General features: G+C 42.5%; 2 protein-coding genes across 5 annotated transcripts in view; both read left to right on the forward strand.

The window, feature by feature from the left end:
• The first annotated feature begins 145 nt into the window (after nucleotides 1–145).
• KHDC1 (KH domain containing 1) lies at nucleotides 146–21917 on the forward strand. 4 transcript variants are annotated; one of them, XM_055256272.2, is made up of 4 exons: nucleotides 146–237; nucleotides 20698–20822; nucleotides 20991–21173; nucleotides 21501–21917. In XM_055256272.2, the coding sequence occupies exons 2-4, from the start codon at nucleotides 20711–20713 to the stop codon at nucleotides 21698–21700; spliced, it is 495 nt and encodes a 164-aa protein (XP_055112247.1). In that variant the 5' UTR covers nucleotides 146–237; nucleotides 20698–20710; the 3' UTR covers nucleotides 21701–21917. The 4 variants fall into 4 exon arrangements, with proteins under 4 accessions (XP_055112247.1, XP_055112239.1, XP_055112218.2 ...); XM_055256264.2 differs by lacking the exon at nucleotides 146–237 and adding an exon at nucleotides 325–395; XM_055256243.2 differs by lacking the exon at nucleotides 146–237 and adding an exon at nucleotides 8253–8296.
• Nucleotides 345–22146, forward strand: part of KHDC1L (KH domain containing 1 like) — a 42884-nt gene continuing 21082 nt past the window's right edge. Inside the window, exon 1 of the mRNA XM_055256316.2 lies at nucleotides 345–395. The gene's annotated coding sequence lies outside the window, so the exon portion shown is untranslated. The remainder of the gene's footprint in view (nucleotides 396–22146) is intronic.

Below are 22146 nucleotides of genomic sequence, written 5' to 3' on the forward strand. Positions count from 1 at the left end.
CGCTCGAGCGCGCCTCGCGCGGCCGCGGCGCGAGCCGGGACCCCGGGAAGGGTCTGGTGCGCGGCCCAGGAGGCACCGCTGCCTCCTCACAGTCGGCCGGGCCTGCAGCCGCTGCCGCCGCCGCCGCCGCCCTACTCAGGGAGTGGCCCAGGCCTGCGGCGCGCCACCCTCACCTCCTTCATTCCTACCGTCAAAGCCCAGCCTTGGCTACCTGACCCCCGTGTGGTCTCGAACTCGGTTAGTCCGGTGAAGGGACAGAAGCCTGGGTTCCCGGCGGCATCACTGAGATGCTCAGTCCTGAATTCTGCCCTCCATTAGGATTATCTGCTTTGTGGGATAATTTCCTCATTGGTTGAGTCAGTGAGTTGCGTGTCTGCAAGAGAGCATCCTATCTGGTGGGTCTTCATCTAGATATTGCACATTTCTTACTAAGTTCATCCTAAGAATATCTTACAGATAAGGAAAGTGAGCTGCAAAGAAGTGTAAAAACAGGGGAAACAGGAGATAGCAGTATAAAGAGAAAAATTAAAACAGCGTGACTTTCCTCTATTGTTAATTGATTTGGGGACACTTTAAACTTATAGAAAGAAAAGAAACACGGGTTTTGTTGACACATCTCAAAACAAAATGGGTGTAACACCTTTAAAATGTAAACTATTATGCTGGATATATTTGTATTATTTTGAAGTCATTTAAAGTAATCGCATGAGGTGTTGCCTGCTGTTGGACCAGTAGTTTCTTTTTAGTATTCAAGCAAAGGCATAGTGAGGAAATAGTAAGAAAAAAAGAAGGAATGCTGTAACAGGAAAAAAGGAAAAGGAGGAGCAGATGAAAAGGGCAGGAAAGGTTTAACATTTATGTAGCACTTGCTATGCACCAGACACTTTTAAGCTCTTGAAATGTATTACTCATCTAGTTCTCACCACAGCCCTGTGAAATGGGTATACTGTTATCACCTCTGGTTTACAAAGAAGGCAAGTGAGGTCAAGAGAGGTTAAGCAACTGGCCCAAGGTTACACAGTAAGTGGCAAAACCTTTGCTTGAGCACATCAATTTGGCCTCAGAGTCTATCCTTTTTTTTTTGAGAAGGGCCTCTTTCCAGTTGCCTAGGCTGGAGTGCTGTGGCACCATCATGGCTCACTGCACCCCCAACCTGCCGGGCTCAATGAATTCTCACACCTCAGCCTCCTGAGTAGCTGGGACCGCAGGCACATACCACCTTGCCCAGCTAGGCCTTTTTTTTTTTTTTTTTGAGATGGAGTCTTGCTCCGTCACCCGGGCTGGAGTGCAGTGGTGCGATCTTGGCTCACTGCAACCTCCACCTCCCCAGTTCAAGCGATTCTCCTGCCTCAGCCTCCCGAGTAGCTGGGATTACAGGTGCCTGCCACCATGCCCAGCTAATTTTTGTATTTTTAGCAGAGACGGGGTTTCACCACCTTGGCCAGGCTGGTTTCGAACTCCTGACCTCATGATCCACCCGCCTTGGCCTCCCAAAGTGCTGGGATTACAGGCGTGAGCCACCATATCTGGCCTGTGCTTCTAATCACCACATTATACTTCCTCTGAAGAGAGGGTAAGACTTGAATCAACTGGATTTGATGCTACTGAGTAGGAGTAGACAAGAGAGGTTTGCAAGGTAATTACTCTTCCATGATGTGACAATTATGGGCTAAAATGTTTCATAGAACAAAAATGCCATGAATAAAGTTTAAAAAGAGGAAACATACAGTGCACAAAGAATTAACATCTGGAATAGATAGTGAAAACAAATATATATAAGAAAAAGACAACCCTATAGAGAAATGGGCAAATGTATAAATAGACAATAGATGAAGGAGTAAGAATGAAATAAAACTGACCACATAAAAAAGATGCTTAACTGCACTAGTGATGTTGGCATGCAAAGCAAAACAATAGAGAGGTCCATTTTCTCCCACACTGGCTAAAACTGAAATTTGAAAATATCAATTTTGTGGAAAAGTGAATATTCTTAGTAGAAGTATAAATCAGGATAGCCACTGCTAGGGGTGGGGGTAGATTTGGCAGTATTAATTGAAGTTAAAATATTAAAATTAAGTAATCTTTGAAGTAATATTGATTATAATGAAAAACATTGCTTCAGACATTCTAATTTAACTTTTTTATTCTGCAGATAAACAGGTGTTCAAAAAGAGGTATGCAAAATATTTAACTGGAAACATTTTTTGCATAATAGCTTAAAATTAGAAAAATATAATTTCAGCAGGTAAATAAACTATGGTAATAGTTTACTTATTCTCTAAACAAATATTTGTTGATTGCTTACTAGGTATAAGGCATTATTCTGAACATTGAGGATAAATTGACCGTTATCTTTGTGAACTAGAGAAAGATGATAGGGTGGGTTAGGGGCTAATTAACATTCCCCAGCCCAGACCCTTCCCCTTAATTCTTTGTTACATCTTGATAGAATGATTTCAATTTGTTCTGTAAATCACACTGGACTCTCCTGTAATGACTACAGAAAGAACAATGTTTTTTATATGGATATATGGGTATACCCCAATTTGACAGCATAAAGGCACAATAGCGGACTCGAAAGTAGGAATGAGGAAAGCTGGAAAGGAGGGGGCCGTGCTGATATAGACCATCAAGAAAAGCTTGAAGAGATGTCCCAAATACCCTGATGACTTACTTTTCACTGAAATGCAAAGAAATTGGCATCTTAGATATGCTTCCAAAGATTGTGCCCTACCCCCGGACAGCTTTTAATGAAGGAAGGACTACAGCAAGAGAAACAGCCAGATAATTGGTTAAAAAGAAAGACTTGCAGGGGCTTGTTTCTTATTATGTTTATATGGTAAATGCCTAGTTAGGACAAAGACAAAGAGCTTGAACATGGTTTGCTCACGATATCCCTGGTGAATAGATTCAATTAAAAAAGAGATTGATGTCTCAACTACAGCAAAAACCTTGTCAAGCTCTCAACTTAGACCACAACATGCTTGTTTAAAAGTGTGGAGAAGGGGCCAAGAGAGGAAACAACATGACAAGGAGTTTATAAATCTAAAGGATGACTTTCTTGCTGCATGTAACTAGTATGTGACTGCTTCTGCATTCCCTTCAATCTATCCTTGGCTTTCTCAATGTAAATCTTTTTGTTCTAAAAATTGGGGACCAAATCTGGTCCTCTCAAGGAGAAGTAAGAAGAACGCCAATGTCCTTCTTCTTCCAGCTAATTTAAAATAATTGGATTTAGCCAGGTGTGGTAGTGCATGGCTGTAGTTCTAGTTATTCAGAAAGCTAGGGCAGGAGGATGGCTTGAGCCCAGGAACTCCAGGCTAGTGCACTGTAACTGCACCTATGAATAGCCACTGCCCTCCAACCTGGGCGACAGAGTGAGACTCTGTCTCAAAAAAAAAAAAAAAAAAAAAAAAAAAAAAGCGTATTGGATTAGTCAGCAGAAAGCCTTCCAAAATGAGAAAAGATGGGACCTGGACTTCAGTGCCAACTCTAGAATCACTTTCATAGCCACACAGGAAAGTAAAACACTACCTGAATCTCAAAATATTCCGTCTTAAGCCACCAGGTTCCCTTAAGAGCATGTTGGTCCCAATATTGCCCTGGCTGGGAGTAGGAAGAAGCAGGGCCCCAGGGAATTTGTGTAAGGCTCCTGAGCAGCAGATTCTATTAAAAATTCTTCCTGCAAGCCCTGCCCTTGCAATTACTGCCATTCCTCTCACCAGTGGGCTCCTATTGGGTCAGGCCTCTAGACCTAGCAGCTCAAAGCTTGAGACCATAGTAGGCAGCCCAATAGGCCCTTCCGGACAATCTCCATCTGCTGGATGAGCAGCTCACCTGTGTCTTAGGGAGAGGCAGAAGGCTCACAGCCTTGCACTCAGGCACATTAACTTATGTGATCCAGCAACTGCTGGGAATAGGAATGATTAATACCATTTTACAGGTAGGGAAACTGATGCTGAGAAATAGATAACTTTTCTGAAGTCACACAGAAGTGCTTTTTGAATCTAAGTTTTGGAGTTGATCACCCCCTCCACCTTCTGCCTTTGGCCCTTGGATTCTCAGTAAGAAATATTTTAATCTTGTGGAATGGTCAAATGCATCCATCCTACTAACAGCATGAGCTGTGATGCAGAGACTCAACGTTCACTTTAACTGGGCTAACACTTATTTGACTCTTTCTTGTAGGTCAAGCAGTAGTAGGAGACCTTTTGCTGATATATTTGCTTATTCTAGATATTTCTTTTTTTTTTCTTTTTTGAGACAGGGTCTCTCTCTGTCACCTAGGCTGGAGTGCAGTGGCATAATCATGGCTCACTGCAGCCTCAACTTCCCAGGCTCAAGTGATCCTTCCACCTTAGTCTCCCAAGTAGTTGATACTATAGGTGCATGCCACCACACCTGGCTTGCTTACTTACTACTTACTTACTTATTTATTTATTTAGAGATGGAGTCTCGCTCTCTTGCCCAGGCTAGAGTGCAGTGGCATGATCTCAGCTCACTGCAACCTCTACTTCCCAGATTCAAGTGATTCTCCTGCCTCAGCCTCCGGAGTAGCTGGGATTACAGGTGTGCACCACCACGCCCAGCTAATTTTTGTATTTTAGTAGAGACGGAGTTTCACCATGTTGGCCAGGCTGGTCTCGAACTCCTGACCTCAAGTGATCCGCCCACCTTTGGCCTCCCAAAGTGCTGGGATTACAGGCATGAGCCACCGTGCCTGGCCCAATTTATTTTTATTTTAAAAATTTTTAGTAGAGATGAAGTCTCACTATGTTGCCCAGCCTGATCTCGAACTCCTGGCCTCAACCGATTCTCTTGCCTTGGCTTCCAAGAGTGCTGGGATTACAGGTGTGAGCTACCATGCCTGGCCTAGATATTTCATATATATGAAATCATACTGTTTGTCTGAGGGTCAAAGAGTTTTACTTGGCCATGAATATCAAACAGCACAAGTTGCTCTTAACTATTTAAAGATGAATTATAATCAAGAACCAAAAAGGGCCAGTTACGGTGGCTCACGCCTGTAATCCCAGCACTTTGGGAGGCCGAGGCAGGTAGATCATGAAGTCAGGAAATCGAGACCATCCTGGCCAACATGGTGAAACTCTATCTCTACTAAAAATACAAAAATTAGCTGGGTGTGGTAGCATGCACCTGTAGTCCCAGCTACTCGGGAGGCTGAGGCAGGAGAATCTCTTGAACCTAGGAGGCAGAGGTTGCAGTGAGCCGAGATCGTGCCACTGCACTCCAGTCTGGCGACAGAGCGAGACTTCCGTCTCAAAACAAATAAACAAACAAACAAAAATTCCCAACCATGAGCCCAGACACCCTCAATTGGTTGCTATTGTTAGAGAATCCCCAAACCAAATTCCTAAGGAAGGCCATGCCTTGCTTTTTGTTTTTGTTTATTCTTTTGAGACGAACTCTGCTCTGTCACTCAGGCTGGATTGCAGTGGTACGATGAAAGCTCACTGAAGCCTCGACCTCCTGGGCTCAAGCAATCTTCCCACCTCAGCCTCTCAAGTAGCTGGGACTATAGGTGCATGCCACCATGCCCAGCTAATTTTTGTATTTTTTGTAGAGATGGGGTTTTGCCATGTTGCCCAGGCTGGTCTCAAACTCTTGGGCTCAAGCTGTCTGCCTGCCTCAGCCTCCCAAAGTGTTAGGATTACAGGTTTGAGCCACCGTGCCCCACTGGCCATGCCTTTTATTTTTATTTATTTATTTATTTTTGAGACGGAGTCTTGCTCTTTCACCCAGGCTAGAGTGCAGTGGCGCGATCTCGGGTCACTGCAGGCTCCGCACCCCGGGGTTCACGCCATTCTCCTGCCTCAGCCTCCCTCCTAGCTGGGACTACAGGCGCCCGCCACCTCGCCCGGCTAATTTTTTGTATTTTTTTGTAGAGACAGGGTTTCACTGTGTTAGCCAGGATGGTCTCAATCTCCTGACCTCGTGATCCGCCCGCCTCGGCCTCCCAAAGTGCTGGGATTACAGGCGTGAGCCACCGCACCCGGCGCCTTTTAGTATATATTAGTCAGAACCTTCTTCGGGAAATTTTTTGTAAGGATCAGCTGGTAATTTTAATTATGTTAACTCAGGTGCACCTCTAGATAACTTACTTAAAGCATTTTATTTTATAAACACTAAGCCCATGCCTTAGTAGAAAGAATATAAACCTTAGCATGAGGAGAGTTGGGTTCCAGTTTGAACTCCATTTACTAGTTAGACACCTATTGAAACTTATCTTAAAATCAGTTTCCTGATAGTAAAATGGGGTTAATGGGAGTGTGGATTGTATGAGATGAGACACGTGGAAATGTCTTATAACAACAGGCACCTTTCTCCTACCATGTTGTTATTATTGTCGCATATTTGGCTGAGAAGAAAATGTGCAGTGCTCAAGTGTGAAGTCACCAGTTACACCAGCTATGTTTGGCAGATTATGCTTACGTATTGGTAAACTGGCTGTTAATAGTTGTTAGAAGTTTCTATCCTGCTGCTTTTTGATGACCAAATATCATTTGTAATGCCAGACTCCCTGACTGGCTTATGTCTAAACCTGGAGCAAGTCTATAAAGCAAATGTTGAAAGAGTTCGGATTGTTCATAGACTGCCAATAAAAATTGTCTACACATAATGGCCATTTTTTAATGGGAAAATAATATTTTCTATAAGTTTATAAATAATATACTCAACAGTTGTTCAATGAAGCTATTTTCTAGAAATGAATTGTTCAATGTTATAATGCCCCTGAGGCCTAGCACAGCACCTGCCAAATAGTAGGCACTAAATAGTTATTTGTTGAATAAATGAATAAAAGTCTTTTTAATGGCTAGGAATTTATTTTAATATTGAATAAAAAAGGACCTGTAAAGGAGTGAAGCACATTCTAAATTACTAGGCCTAAGGAGATAAATGTATATGCCTGACCTTTGGAAAGTAATCCACTTTGATTTTACTAAAACATTCCTAGGGAAGAATCTCATGATTGTCTAAGGTACCACAGTATTTCTAACTCCATTCAGACTTCAGGCTTGACAATCATGGCTCTGTAAGTCTGTATAAACTTCAGTGTAGTTTAGGAGTCTGACCTCTTTTTTTTTTTTTTTTTTTTTTGAGACAGGGTCTCACTCTGTCACCCAGCCTGGAGTGCAGTGGCGTGATCTCAGCTCACTGCAACTTCCACCTCCCAGGTTCAAGCGATTCTTCAGTCTCAGCCTCCTGAGTAGCTGGAATGAAAGGTGCCCGCCACCATGCCCGGTTAATTTTTGTATTTTTAGTAGAGATGGGGTTTCACTATGTTGGCCAGGCTGGTCTTGAACTCCCGACCTCAGGTGATCTGCCCACCTCGGCCTCCCAAAGTGCTGGGATTACAGGCATGAACCACCATGTCTGGTCTGACCTGTCACTTTCTAATGACCGCAAGCAATGATCCCACTGAAGGATGCTTGCCTGAAGCATTTTCTTGAGGAAACTGGTTGAAAAAAAAAAAAAAGCCAGGTGTGGTGGCTCATTCCTATAATCCCAACACTTTGGGAGGCCAAGAAGGCGGGTGGATCACCTGAGGTCAGGAGTTCAAGACCAGCCTGGCCAACATGGTGAAACCCTGTCTCTATTAAAAATGCAAAACTTAGCGTGGTGGCGTGCCCCTGTAATCCCAGCTACTCGGGAGGCTGAGGTGGGAGAATTGCTTGAACCTAGGAGGCAGAGGCTGCAGTGAGCCAAGATATCACTACTGCACTCCAGCCTGGGTGACAGAGCGAGAGACCACTTCTCAAAAAAAAAAAAAAAAAAGCTAATTTTTTTTAGTAAACCAATAATTGAAAAAAATTCAGCTAGGTCATTTTCATTTGAATTTAAAATTTTGTTTTTTAAATATATAATATCTTTATTGGGCTCAAAATTCAAAAAGTGCCTTTCATGAAAAAGATACTCTCCAAGTCCTGTCTGTCAGCTATATAGTATCATGTCTTGTAAGAAACCTGTTTCTTTTTTTTTTTTTTTTCTTTTTGAGACAGAATCTCGCTCTTGTCCCTCAAGCTGGAGTGCAATGGTGCGATCTCCACTCACTGCAAACTCCGCCTCCCACGGTCACGCCATTCTTCTGCCTCAGCCTCCCGAGTAGCTGGGACTAAAGGCGCCTGACACTGCGCCCAGCTAATTTTTTGTATTTTTAGTAGAGACGGGGTTTCACCGTGTTAGCCAGGCTGGTCTCGATCTCCTGACCTCGTGATCCGCCCACCTCGGCCTCCCAAAGTGCTGGAATTACAGGCATGAGCCACCGCTCCTGGCCGTAAGAAACCTGTTTCTAATTTATTGTGTACCCTTAGTTCTCAGATAAATACACATACACAATATCTTTTCTTCTTTTTTCTGTATAGATAGCATCATACAATACACTCTTTAGCACCTTGCCATTTTTTAACTTAATATATCTTGTGGATGGTTGCATTTTAGAGCAGAAACACTTTCTTGTAATTTCTTGTAGCTACGTAGTCTTTTATTTATTTATTTATTTTTATTTTAAGACGGAGTCTCATTCTGTTGCCCAGGCTGGAGTGCAGTGGCCCAGTCTCAGCTCGCTGCAACCGCTGCCTCCCTGGCTCAAGCTATTCTCCTGCCTCAACCTCCCGAGGAGCTGGGATAACAGGCACGCACCACCACGCCTGGCTAATTTTTATATTTTTAGTAGAGATGGGGTTTCTCCATGTTGGCCAGGCTGGTCTTAAACTCCTGACCTCAAGTGATCCACCCGCCTCGGCCTCCCAAAGTCCTGGGATTACAGGCATGAGCCACTGTGCCCAGCCTGAATCTTTTTATATTTATTGTCTGTGGATTTTGTTTCATTCTTAGGAATGCCCTCCTTATTCCATGACTATAAAATATTTGCTAATGGTTTCCTTTGGTATGGTTTGAGTTTTCTTTTTTACATTTAAATGTTTGATGTTCCTGAGGTGTGATTCGATTTAGGTTGTTAGGTATAGTTCAAATGAATTTTTATTATTTTTATTATTTTACATATATATATTTAAGTCTAATTTTACTGTTTGTTGTTGTTGTTGTTGTTGTTTTTGGAGACAGAGCCTCACTCTGCCACCCAGGCTGGAGTGCAGTGGTGTGATCATAGCTCACTGCAGCCTCAAATTCCTGGGCTCCAGTTATCTTCCCAGCTCAGCCTTCTGAGCAGCTGGGACTACAGGCATGGACCACTATGCCTGGCTAATTTTTTAATTGTTTTTATTTTTGTGGAGACAAGGTCTCACCGTCTTGCCCAGGCTGATCTCAAGCTCCTTGGCTCAAGCGATCCTCCCTCCTTGACCTCCCAAAGTGCTGGGATTACAGGTGTGACCTATTGCACCTGGCCTCAAATTGATTTTTAATAGGTTAACCTGTTTATTTTATTTTATTTTTTTATTTATTTATTTTTTTGAGATGGAGTCTCACTCTTTTGCCCAGGCTGGATTGCAGTGGCGCTATATTGGCTCACTGCAAGCTCCGCCTCCTGGGTTCACACCATTCTCCTGCCTCATCCTCCCGAATAGCTGGGAGTACAGGTGCCCGCCACCACACCTGGCTAATTTTTTGTATTTTTAGTAGAGACGGGGTTTCACCATGTTAGCCGGGATGGGCTCGATCTCCTGACTTTGTGATCCACCTGCCTCGGCCTCCCAAAGTGCTGGGATTACAGGCGTGAGCCACCGCGCCCGGCAGATTAACCTTTTTATTCCAATGATAATTCAATCCTTGATTGAGTAATCCACCTTTTCCACAGTAATCTGAATTGTCCCCTTTATTAAATATTAAATTTCTATGCATACATGTGGGTGTATTTTTGGTTTTCTGTTCTATTTCACTGATTGGTCTTTTCTTTTTTTTTTTTTGAGACGGAGTCTTGCTCTGTCGCCCAGGCTGGAGTGCAGTGGTGCAATCTCGGCTCACTGCATGCTCCGCCTCCCGGGTTCAAGCCATTCTCCTGCCTCAGCCTCCCGAGTAGCTGGGACTACAGGTGCCCACCACCATGCTTGGCTAATTTTTTGTATTTTTAGTAGAGACGGGGTTTCACCGTGTTAGCCAGGATGGTCTCAATCTCCTGACCTCGTGATCTGCCTGCCTCGGCCTCCCAAAGTGCTGGGATTACAGGCATGAGCCACCGCGCCCTGCCAAACTGCAGCCTTTTATTTATTGAAGTATTGTACTATTTAGTACATGGATAGGACTAAGCCTTTTTCATGCCTGTGTTTTGTAGCACTTGTAGTTTAGAAATTATTGTAAAATTTTTACATGGTTTAAAAAACCAAAAGGATGATCTTTTATGACATAAAATTATATAAAATTCCATATGTGTTTATAAATAAAGTTTTATTGGGACAGAACAGTACCCATCATTTATGTATTGCATCTGACCCCTTTTGCACTGCATTCGATGAGTGGATAATTTTTTTTTTTTGAGGTAGGGTCTCACTCTGTTGCCCAGGCGGCAGTGCAGTGGCACGATCTCAGCTCACTGCAACCTTCGTTTACCAGACTCAAGCCATTCTTCAGCCTCAGCCTCCTGAGTAGCTGGGACTACAGGCGTGAGCCACCATGGTTGGCTAATTTTTTTTTTTTTTTTAATCTTTTGAAGAAATGGGGTTTTGCCATGTTCCCCAAGCTGGTCTCCAACTCCTGAGCTCAAAGTGATCCACCTGCCTTGGTCTCCCAAAGTCCTGGGATTACAGGTGTGAGCCTTTGAACCCAGCCTGAGTGAGGCTAGTTTTGACACAGACTTCATGCCACAGAGTATAAAATATTTACTGTCCAGCCCTTTATAGAAAATGTTTGTCTGACAATTGCTCTAAATTACTAGAAGAACTAATTTACTCTAAATACATTGTGATATCTATAAAAAAATTTTCAACAAAATTATTATTAGGATATGATTTAGGGCCAGGCACAGTGGCTCACACCTGTAATCCCTCCAGTTTGGGAGGCCGGGGAGGGCAGATTACTTGAGCCCACAAGTTAGGGACCAGCCTGGGCAATATAGGGAGACCACCATCTCTACACAAAATATGAAAATTAGCCGGGTATGGTGGCTCAGGCCTGTAGTCCCTGCTGCTCAGGAGGCTGAGGCATGAAAATTGTTTGAGCCTGGAAGGTAGAGGTTGCAGTGAGCCCTGATTGCACCACTGCACTCCATCTTGGGTGACAGGGTGAGACAGTGTTTCAAAAAAAAAAGAAAAAGATATGATTTAGGCCAAGGCCTGGGCCCTGTGGCTCATGCCTATAACCCCTCTACTTTGGGAGGCTGAAAGGGGCCAATTGCTTGACCCCAGGAGTTCAAGATCAGCCTGGGCTACTCAGGAGGCTGAGACGGGAGGATCGAATGAGCCCGGGAGGCTGAGGGTGTAGTGAGCTGTGATCTTGCTACTGTACTCCAGCATGGAGGACAGAACGACACCCGTCTCAAAAAAAAAAAAAAGGGGAAAAAAAAAGAAATTTTTAAAAAGGATATGATTTAATTTAAATTATTTTTGTTATCGAACTGTGTACTTCCTTGAGTGCAAAATAGCTGAATCTATGGTTTTAGTACAGTTGCAATTCATTGAAATGTGAGTTTCCTTATGTCCAAAATAGAAGACATTGAAACATTTCTTTTTATGTTTATATTTTCCAGTATACAGACAGTGATACTTAAAAATTAAGATGGGACTGAAACTTTTTATGCATTAGATGTAAATATTTTTCTGGTACATGTTTAGGTTAGAGGGCCAATGACTGGCTTTCTATAGTATTTTTGTTCGTTATAGGTTCTGATTCAACATTAAGTCTAGTGTCCTTGAGAATAATTTTTTGAGTTTTACTACATTTATTGGACCTATTCCCAGTGTATTTTCTCAGGTTTGATAGAAATATCACTGCAGACTTTCTCATACTAGTTGTATTAATAGGATTTCTGTCCAGCAAGATACACAGTAAGAGAATTCAAACTGAAGGATTTTGATTTTTAATGTATAAATATGACTTTTTCTCTCATTATTTATTTATTTTTCACCACACGATAAAGTGGTAAGGATTTTTTGGTACTCAATAAGGCCAGAACTACTGCATATATATTTTGATTATAAATTATTTGGTGCTAGGCTGGGCACAGTGGCTCAGCCTATAATCCCAGAACTTTGGGAGGCTGAAGCGGGCAGATTGCTTGAGGTCAGGAGTTTGACGATACCAGCCTGGCCAACATAGCAAAACCTGTCTCTACTAAAAATACAAAAATTAGCACGCCTGTAATCCCAGCTACTCGGGAGGCTGAGGCAGGAGAATTCCTTGAACCCGGGAGGTGGAGGTTGCAGTGAGCCAAGATTGCGCCACTGCACTGCAGCCTGGGCAACAGAGCGAGACTCCATTTCAAAAAAAAAATTATTTGATGCTTAATATTCTGTAACTTGGAAAGTGCTTATGAATGAAAATAATCAAGATATACTTTGTGCTTTTCACTCTTCAGGTTTTACGTGATAAAACATTGCTACCTACAGTTCATTCTCCCTCCTTGGAGAGTGGAAGATTGCTGAGCGCAATCAATCAAAATGAGAGTAGTATGTAAAAGGGACCAGAATCATGTAGCATGCTTTGAACAGCAAATAACAGGAAACACTGGTCCAGTTGGATGCTAGTAAAGTACTGTATTATTGCCAACAGCAGGCATTCCAGGCATATTATGCCAAGGGCTCAAATTCAGTTTCTTGGTTTGCCTCCCTTTCCACCTTGTGTTGGCTTCCTCTTCAGGTTGGTAGCAAAATACTTGTAGCTGTTTCCAAAATCATATCCTGCTATAAACACTGTGAGAAGGAAAGAAGAGACAAGTTCTTTTTTGTGTCTCTCTTCAGAAATGAGACAACCTCTGCTGGAAGCCTCCTTTAGGTTTTGCTTCATTTCAAAACTGGGACATGTGCCATTTCCTAAAGCAATCACTGGCAAGGGGAATTAGATTATCATGATTAGTCTAAACTAATCACCTGGAATTAAATTGATGTTAGGAGTTAGTGTCCATCAGCACTAAACAGGGTTCTATTTTTCTATATTTTGACATCATCTGGGAGTTGAAAAACTGCAACCGTGAGCTAGAGATTGACAGAGTGATAGAGCCACTGAATAAGAAATGGATTTATGACCTGGGAACATGAGAAGCCATGCTAAATGAAACCCATACATTTGAAGCTGTCAGTTTCTCATAGATTATCTATTTGTTCAAGTATAAGGAATCTTGAGAAACTCATGTAGGATGCAATCGAAACTATATTTTATTTGAGTGCATATTTGTTAACATATTCCTGCTTTTTAAGTACTCTACCATCAGGCTGGGTGCAGTGTCTCGTGCCTGTAATGCCAGTGCTTTGGGAGGCTGAGTCGGGAGGATCACTTGAGCCCAGGAGTTTGAGACTTCAACGAGCTATGAGCACGATACTACTCTCTGGCCTGGGCAATAGGCCAGACCCTGTTTCTAAAAACAAAACAAAATAATAAAAACAAAAATAAAAACCCCTCTACCATCAGAAAGTTATCGACACTTTTGGTTTCAGATGTGTCCCTCTTTCTGTGAGTCCACATCCAGCAGAGACAGGCAAAGCTAAGAGCACCAGGGCTCCTCTCTTTCCTGTGTGTGTGCACTTCCCATGAATATATGAAATAAAGATGATTACTTACTGCATGTGTTACACTTGCAAACCTTGCCTTTTTTATTGCTCTAAAATATGAGGTTACCAAGACTCTGCATAACTAGCATTAGACAACTCACTGCACACTATCTCTGACTCTCTGTTTGTGGTCCTATATGGTACTTTGGATAATATTATTTTCATAATTATGCATGAATAATTTTTCCATCGGCACCAGCTGCCCCTAGCTGGCAGCCACCCCTACCCAGTACATAAGTACTTTGTTGTTTTTCAAAGATAATTTTTCAATGTTGAATATAATTTTTTTTTTCAAGGGACTGGGTTTCACTCTGTCGCCTCGGCTGGAGTGCAATGGCATGATCATAGCGCACCTTGAACTCCTGGGTTCAAGCAATCCTCCTGCCTCAGCTTCCTGTTAGCCACCACATTGGTGAGCTGGATTTTTTTATTTTTTAAGCTTTAACACAAAAGTTAAATGGTTTCTTTATTTCACTCAAGGGTTAATAATTGAGAAAGTGATTATCAACATGTACACAAAGCTAACTAGAAGATGAGCTTTCTCAGTAGAAATCCAAGTGTCCTGTTAACACTGGTGTCACTTATAAATAAATGTTTTGAAACTTTACCTTTTCTTTTTTTTTTTTTTGACTCCCAACATAAAGGCCATACCAGAAAACCTCAGGAATGTAATAATTTATTTATAATTTTTTTCTTCAAAAAATCCCTTAAAGTTCAGACATTAACACTGATATGCAATACCAAATAGCTCCACAGGACAGATGGAAACAGGAAAAGTCAGATGGTTGGCACTTAAAAGGAACAGTAATTAAGCAATTGAAAGTGGATTGGATTGTTGGTTAATATTTGTTCATTTGAAAGAATCAAGTGGAAGAGGTAGCCTCTTGGAAGAGGGAGATTAAGTCACACCTGATGCTTCGCCTCACTGACCAAGGGGCTGGGATATCCTGTTAACTCCCTCTTTTCTGTTTAATTGCATTCTGTACTCTAATTTTCTCAGATCGTATATTCTATCTTATTTTTCTCTCTGGGCAGAAAGAAATCTGTTTTCTTCACTCTAAGTCTTTCCTCTGAGAAAAGGCAGTCTTCTCTAACAGGGGAAAGAAAACCAGGAGGAGGGAGAGAGAAAGGAGGGGGAAGAAGGGAAGATGAGAGAGAAGAGAGAGGAGAGAGAGACAGAGAGAGGAGAGAGAGAGAGAGAGAGAAGTGGAACATCGGATTAAAGTAGAAGACAGAGGAGAGAGGGGAAGGGAAGAGGGAGCAGGAAGGGGGATGCTCCAAGCTCTCAATCTCAGGACTGTGCAAAATGATTTTCCAGGAGATGCACATGTGGTCTCATATTTCTCACAATAGTCCACCCAGGCTCCCTCCTCAGGTCTGTCTCCCACTAGCAAAACCCAATATAGCCAGTCTTGCTGCCTTACCTGGAGGGAGGACCAGGACCTGGTGCCAGGTCTGGGACTCCACTGCTGTCCCTGAACAGACTTGTTGGAGGCATTCACATTTCTCTGCACTCTGGGGGAAACAGCCTGCAATAGGAAAGGAGTGAGTGGGTGTTAGTGTTTTCCCAGGGCCACCTGGTGGTCCTAGCTTGCTGCACCCCACTTTTTGACTGAGGGGAAGCAGCAAGTGTGACTGAATCTCCTTCTTGCAAGGGGCTACCACTTCCACTTGATTCTTTTTTTTTTTTTTTTTTTTTTTGAGACAGTCTCGCTCTATTTCCCAAGCTGGAGTGCAGTGGTGTAATGTCCACTCACTGCAACCTCCGCCTCCCAGGTCAAGCCATTCTCCTACCTCAGCCTCCCGAGTAGCTGAGATTACAGATGTGTGCCACTATGCCTGGCTAATTTTTGTATTTTTAGTAGAGACGGGGTTTCACCATGCTGGTCAGGCTGGTCTATGAACTCCTGACCTCAGGTGATCTGCCTGCCTCGGCCTCCCAAAGTGCTGGGATTACAGGCGTGAGCCACCGCGCCTGGCCATCCACTTGATTCTTTCAAATGGATGTCTGTGGGGCACAGAAAGGGGCTCAGCTGAGGGGGCCTATGGGTATTACCCAGGGAGCAGCCTCAGGTTGGGGTAACTGCTGTTGCTGCTGCCACAGCTGCAGGAGGAAGAGGTGGAAAAGCACTGGGGGAAGTATGGAATCAAATTTTTAAAAACATTTTATTTTGGAGCTACTTGCCCCAAATCTTGAAATCAGAAAGTCCTGAGGGCTCTGTCTTCAAAATACATCCCAATACATTTCAACCACTACTACTCTATTCTAAAACATGTTGGGCTGGGCGTGGTGGCTCATACCTGTAATCTCAGCACTTTGGGAGGCTGAGGTGGGTGGATCACCTGAGGTCAGGAGTTCGAGACCAGCCTGGCCGACATGGTGAAACCCCGTCTCTACTAAAAATACAAAAATTAGCTGGGCATGGTGGTGCATGCCTATAATCCCAGCTAATCAGGAGGCTGAGGCAGGAGAATTGCTTGAACCCAGGAGACAGAAGGTACAGTGAGCCGAGATCATGCCATTGCACTCCAGCCTGGGCAACAATAGCAAAACTCTGTCTCAAAAAAAAAAAAAAAAAAAAAACCAGAAAAAAAAAAGTTGACTTATTTTTTTTTCTAAAATTCAAGCCCAATGTGCAAAATAATCAAACTATTAGGATGCCTTTTATTTTGGTTTCTTGGAATGACCACTGTTAATAAAAATGTTTGCTCCTCTAATTTATATATAAAAAGGAATATTCAGGTTTGCTTGATGTTCTGCGAATTTTGAGTGACTCAAACATATTATGAGTGTTCGTTTGGTTACCAAGCTTAGAATAACATAAAAAACTGACAAGTCGAAAGAAAAAAAATTTTTTTTAGGTTATTTGTAATAAAATGATGTGTACTTCTAAAGTTAAAAAATCTTGTTTATTTTATAGACTGGCATATAACTGTTAAGACCCTGATTATAAAGAAGAAAATGTCTTTGTCATTTATCAATTGGTGACTTTCATAATATACTTTATGGGGTAAATTAAAGTCCCTGGGGATTTGTCAGTACCCTCCTTAATTCTCATGAGCACTCTCCTTCTCTTACTTGAGAAGGGAGTGTTTGTGATCATTTGACCTGTTTTAGGGTACTGTCCATGCGTTTTACAGATATTTTGGAAAGTTCTTTTTAAAATATTAATATTTCTTGTTAATGATTTATGTTTAAAAATGTAAACTAGAATTTTGCAAGTAGTCTATGCTATCACAATTCTAAATTTACTGTTAGTGTATGACCTTCTCCCAGAAGTTAAATCAGCTCAAGTGGCTGAATAGTTCTCTTCATTCAGTGAAGGAGAGATTAAAAGAGGTGATATTTCTGAGTGGTGGAGGGGCCTGCTTAAAAAAAAACAACAACAAATATTTATAAAGGCAGTAGATATGTGATGAGTTGCGCCATATCAGAGAACTTTGGAAATTAAGAGGTTTTTCTGACCTCTTGTGAAAGTCTCATTAAAAATGGCAAGAAATTAAAAAACTTTTAGAAGCTTTGCTATTACCTAAGGGGGTAGCCATATAATAAAATGGAGATTCATTCAAAGTCCAATAACCCAGAACCCTGAGGAAATAATTTACCACTATGCTAAACAAGTAGCATTAACCAAAGCAGTTGCCATACTGATGGTTTGTAAATACACTCTAGCCGTTGTCTGCTTATCTCCAGAATGGATTGAGAATATTCCTGATAGACAGCGAAGGTTTTGCTGATAAAATTGCCTGACTGTTATTCTGGACTTAAGGAATTCCAACGTATTCTTCAGTGATTGGGTGGTGGGGGGTGTATCTGGCACACGTTTCCCGTGACTGTTATTAAAAAAACAGCTCCAAAATGCCTTTTAACAATAATAAACATACTTGCTGTACCAAATGAATATTTAGAACAATTAGAAAGAAAAAAATGAATTCTAACACTAAATTTGAGAACGCTCTCCAAGACTTGAACTTCCATGTCTTGGGAATTTCTAATTAGCCTTGATGGCAATATCAACTCCTCCTGGGATCCATAGGCTACTCCATGCAGTTAGGAATTCACTTCCTGAACCTGTACTCTGCCATATCACAAGCTCAATTTTCTAAATCCTACAAAGGATTCATTTGATGCATCTAGCTTTTAATAGGTAACAACAATCTTCCCCAAATATCCATCTAATTAGTCTCTGCATGATTAGAAATCTGAAGATGTAGTCTTTTGGAAAAGACTTCTAAAAATCAGAGGAAAAACTACCCTTGTCCTCAATGGAAAGGAATTCACTGAGGAACCATAAACTGAGGATTCTTAAGTATCTTCCAGAACAATGATCTTTGGAAGAAGACGACCAAACCAACATCTTCAGTTCAAGCTGCTGATGATACCAAGTAGATACTTTCACCCAAGACAATAAAACAAGATACATGTTCTGGTATCTTTGCCCTCCTTTAAAAATTTTGCTCTCATTATCGAAGTGCCTAGTTGTCCTCTAGAGGCCAACCAAAAGTTTTAAGATTATTTCACAAATTATATTTTATCTTAATCTTCTGTAGTACAGAATTTCCATGCCACCTAAGGAAAGGCAAAACTTTCTTATGCTTTTTTCACAGACTATAGCTATTGTTTTCAAATTTTTATCATATTTTAAGATACAGGGTCTTGCTCTGTCGCCCAGGCTGTAGTGCTATGATACTAGCTCACTGCAGGCTCAGACTCCTGTGCTCAAGCAATTTTCCCACCTCAGCCTCCCGAATAGCTGGGACTACAGGTGCGCACCACCTCACCTGGCTATTTGTTTTAGTTTTTAGTAAAGATGAAGTCTTCCTTTGTTGCCTGGTCTGGTCTCAAAATCTTGGCTTACGGAGCCCCCCCACCTCCCCCTCAACTCCCTGCCTTGGCCTCCCAAAGTGCTGGGATTACAGGCATGAGTCACTACTCCCCGATTTATTGTTTTAAATCTAACTGACTAATGCAGTTTTTATCCTCTACCTGATTCCACTAACAAAAATTTAATAGCTATTCAACACTTCAAAAGGCAGATTTTCTTCTACAGGTTTCTTCTGGAATTTGAATTTTCCTGACAGTATTAATTTTTACCTTCAGTTTTATCAATATTGAACATTGACCTCAAACAACAAAGTATGTCTGCTGACATTATTGCAATAATATATGAGTCTCTCCTTGCAGTTAGTCCTTAATCTTCAGTGACTCCCCAGCCTTCACTCAAGCAATGTTCACACGTTGAAGAATCAATTTTCCTGCTCTCACTGTGGTAAATGACACTTATACACCCCATACCCCTTTCAGTTTGTGCAACACTAAGGCACTAATTTTTATGTGGATATCAGGTCACCTGATCATTATACAAACTTATCTAGTGTAATATGGAGTGAGTTTTAGACTATTTTATTAATAATATTTTTCAATATTTTAAACATCTACTTCTATAGGAAATGGTGTTTCTCTGAGAAAGGTACTCAGACACCTAAAATGGGGCAAGTATGGACTATTCAGGAGACCTTCCAGGAGAGATGACCGACTCCCTCTTCATCTGTACTCTGGGAGCTCCAATTCCAGTAATAGGAATAATATGACTAGAAAAGGTGGTCCAAAATGTGTCTCTGGTCCTAGCAGAAATCAATAGATGACACTATTTCTTTTCTGGAGGTCCAGCAGCCTAGCTTAAATTAAAGTTTCATGGTGGTTATGAATGATTTCATAGTTTTTGGTTTCTTCTTGGCCAGCCAAGGACAGCTTTTGTTTGATAGCAAATACTGTTTGCTGCACCTCGCTAAAACATTACTGTTGAGGCAGAACAGTTTTGTGGCAAGGTTAAAAGACTACCTGTCTCTCTAGAACAGATTCAGATGGAGTTGGGACATGATTTCATGGCCTGGTTTTGAAATCTAGTTCTTTGTCTTTGCAACCTATTGCTAGGATTAATAACTGTTTTGTTTCCAGTACTTACCTGAATTTGACTAGTACATCTTCTTCAGCCTTAAATGCTACTGTAGAGTTATTATATATTCACTATGTATATTTTGCAAGAAAATGTACACGAGAGACCAACTGTATGCAGATGGAGAGAACGTTCTCCCGATAAACTTGTGACAAGTGGATTCTGACAATGGTGTAGATCTGAACCCCACAGATGAAAGTCCTGATGGCTGACTTTGTCTTTGGTCAAAAGGGGAGGCTGAAGAGTGAAAAAGCACCTAGGAACTCACAGTTGGGAGCTGACAGGCATGGTTGAATCTTCCCTACCAAACATAAACATCTCCTGCTAAATATTTTAACCAGTCAAGATTGCTCAGTGATTCTCATGCAACAAGATGTAAAAAGTCCATCTGTAACTATATTTGAAACCAGAGAGAGAGAACATTCCACAATGAAGACCACATTAATCTCTTTACTTCCCTTCCTAGATAAATTTACCAGGATAATCACCAAATTGCCCCATTTTAGAAAACTGGCCGCTACACCCTAAACACTCCTTAGACTCACCCAGTCAACTCCTACAATTGGCTCCCTACAACGTTCTTCTGTTTGTGTAAAGTGTATTTTCCTGTGTTGTTTGCTCTCCCTTGATGCAGCACACCAAAAAACCCCGTCTTGTTGGAATACACTCTGGTCATTGGGTGACTGCCAGCACCTGTGCAAATCCAGGGAGCCCATTTGGAGCCTTCTTGCACCTCCATCCCTCAACCCCTGTCCTGGTTCATACCCAGTAGATCTGCTCCAAAATCCTTTGAATTTAGAATGAAGAAAAAATTTTGATTCCGGGGCATCAGAAAGGCAAGCACTAATCAGATGATTAAGTTTGGCATGAAGGATTAAGCTCAGAACAGATAATTACTTGGAATGAATTATGTTGGGAAGAGATACCAGGATTGTACACTCACCCTAAGGTAGTTCAAGGGCAGGTTGTTGGGTTCCTATGTTAAGGACAGAGCCTAGGCCCTCCCTCACTTTTCCAAGTCTTTTGCCAACCAGTTGCTTGGACTTGGCCCTATTCTGTATCAGGTTGGAGCAGAGCATGGACATGGGAACGAGTGCTCTCAGCAAGAAGCCGTGGTGGACCCTGCCTCAAAACTTTCATGCACCAATGGTGTTTCACATGGAAGAGGACCAGGAGGAGCTCATCTTCGGTGAGTGGCTCTTGCTAATGTCCCCGCCTTCATCCTTGTGTTCTCAGTTTTCACTCTTCCTCTCCCCTCCTACCTTCATCAGTCACATATTCCTACCCTGAAGGCCACCTCCCCATTCTCTAAGGGCTGGTGCTTGACAGACCCTCCTCTCACCTCTTATGCTCACAGGGCATGGTGACACATATCTTCGCTGCATTGAGGTGCACAGCCACACCCTTATTCAGCTGGAGAGTTGGTTCACAGCTACAGGCCAGACTCGTGTGACTGTAGTGGGACCACATAGGGCAAGGCAGTGGCTGCTGCACATGTTCTGTTGCGTGGGGAGCCAAGACTCCTATCATCATGCTCGAGGTAGGTATCCTTGGCTGAACTGTGGTTTTGGACTTGGTGGTGGAGTTCTGGCTAAGTTGTGTAGCATATTGGATTCTTGAAGAATCCCTTGTGTGGCTGGGGAATCCAGGTGCTTCCCAGAGTCCATTGGGAAGAAAAGTGCTCATTTATTTTTGTGGCATGAGATTGCTTAAGGTGGAGAAGGTAGCTGGGAGGTGTAAATGGGCTACCTTAGAAGGCCTGGGCTGGGGTGACATCCTTCCTGCAGCCTCCCTGATGGAGTCCAGGCCTGCCAATGGGCCCCAGTTATGGGCCCTGGTTCATTAGCCCTGGGCACTTATTTTGCAGGCCTGGAGATGCTGGAACGTGTCCGAAGCCAGCCCCTGACCAACGATGACCTGGCCACCTCCATTAGTGTGCCACCGTACACTGGAGACCTGTCTTTGGCTCCCAGGATAAGTGGAACCGTGTGTCTTAGCGTTCCTCAGCCTTCCCCTTATCAAGTGATTGGTTGTTCGGGATTCCATTTGAGTTCACTGTATCCGTAATTAAGGACTGATCTCCCCTGGGAAGTGGGGATGAGAGGAGAAGTCTTGGCTTTGGTTTTGGTGAGAAAGACATGAAAGACACAGAGGAAAGTTTGAACTTGTGGCCAGGACCTGTCCCTCTCAGGTCTTCTAGACATGTGTCTGAGGAAAGTCTCTTGAATGTAAGAAAGTGTTATTGGCAAAGGAATCCAATAAAATAAGCTACCTATGATGCAAAGCCTTCGATGTGCTGTCCTCTTTCCTTAGGATGAAATTATTCACCCCAGAGTTTTCCTGGACCTTAAAGTGCAGACAAATGGGGAGAACGGAAAGGTGGGAGGAAGGGTCCAGATAGAGATGGAAGGTGTTCCCACCACAACTGCCTGGTGAAGTAGGCAGCAAGGGAACCTGGTGAACACGAGGTAGCCAGCCTTGTCCCTGATTGCCCAAGTTTGTGGGTGGGGGTA

Source organism: Symphalangus syndactylus, chromosome 2, assembly GCF_028878055.3.
Source record: "Symphalangus syndactylus isolate Jambi chromosome 2, NHGRI_mSymSyn1-v2.1_pri, whole genome shotgun sequence".
NCBI classification, from domain to species: Eukaryota; Metazoa; Chordata; class Mammalia; order Primates; family Hylobatidae; genus Symphalangus; species Symphalangus syndactylus.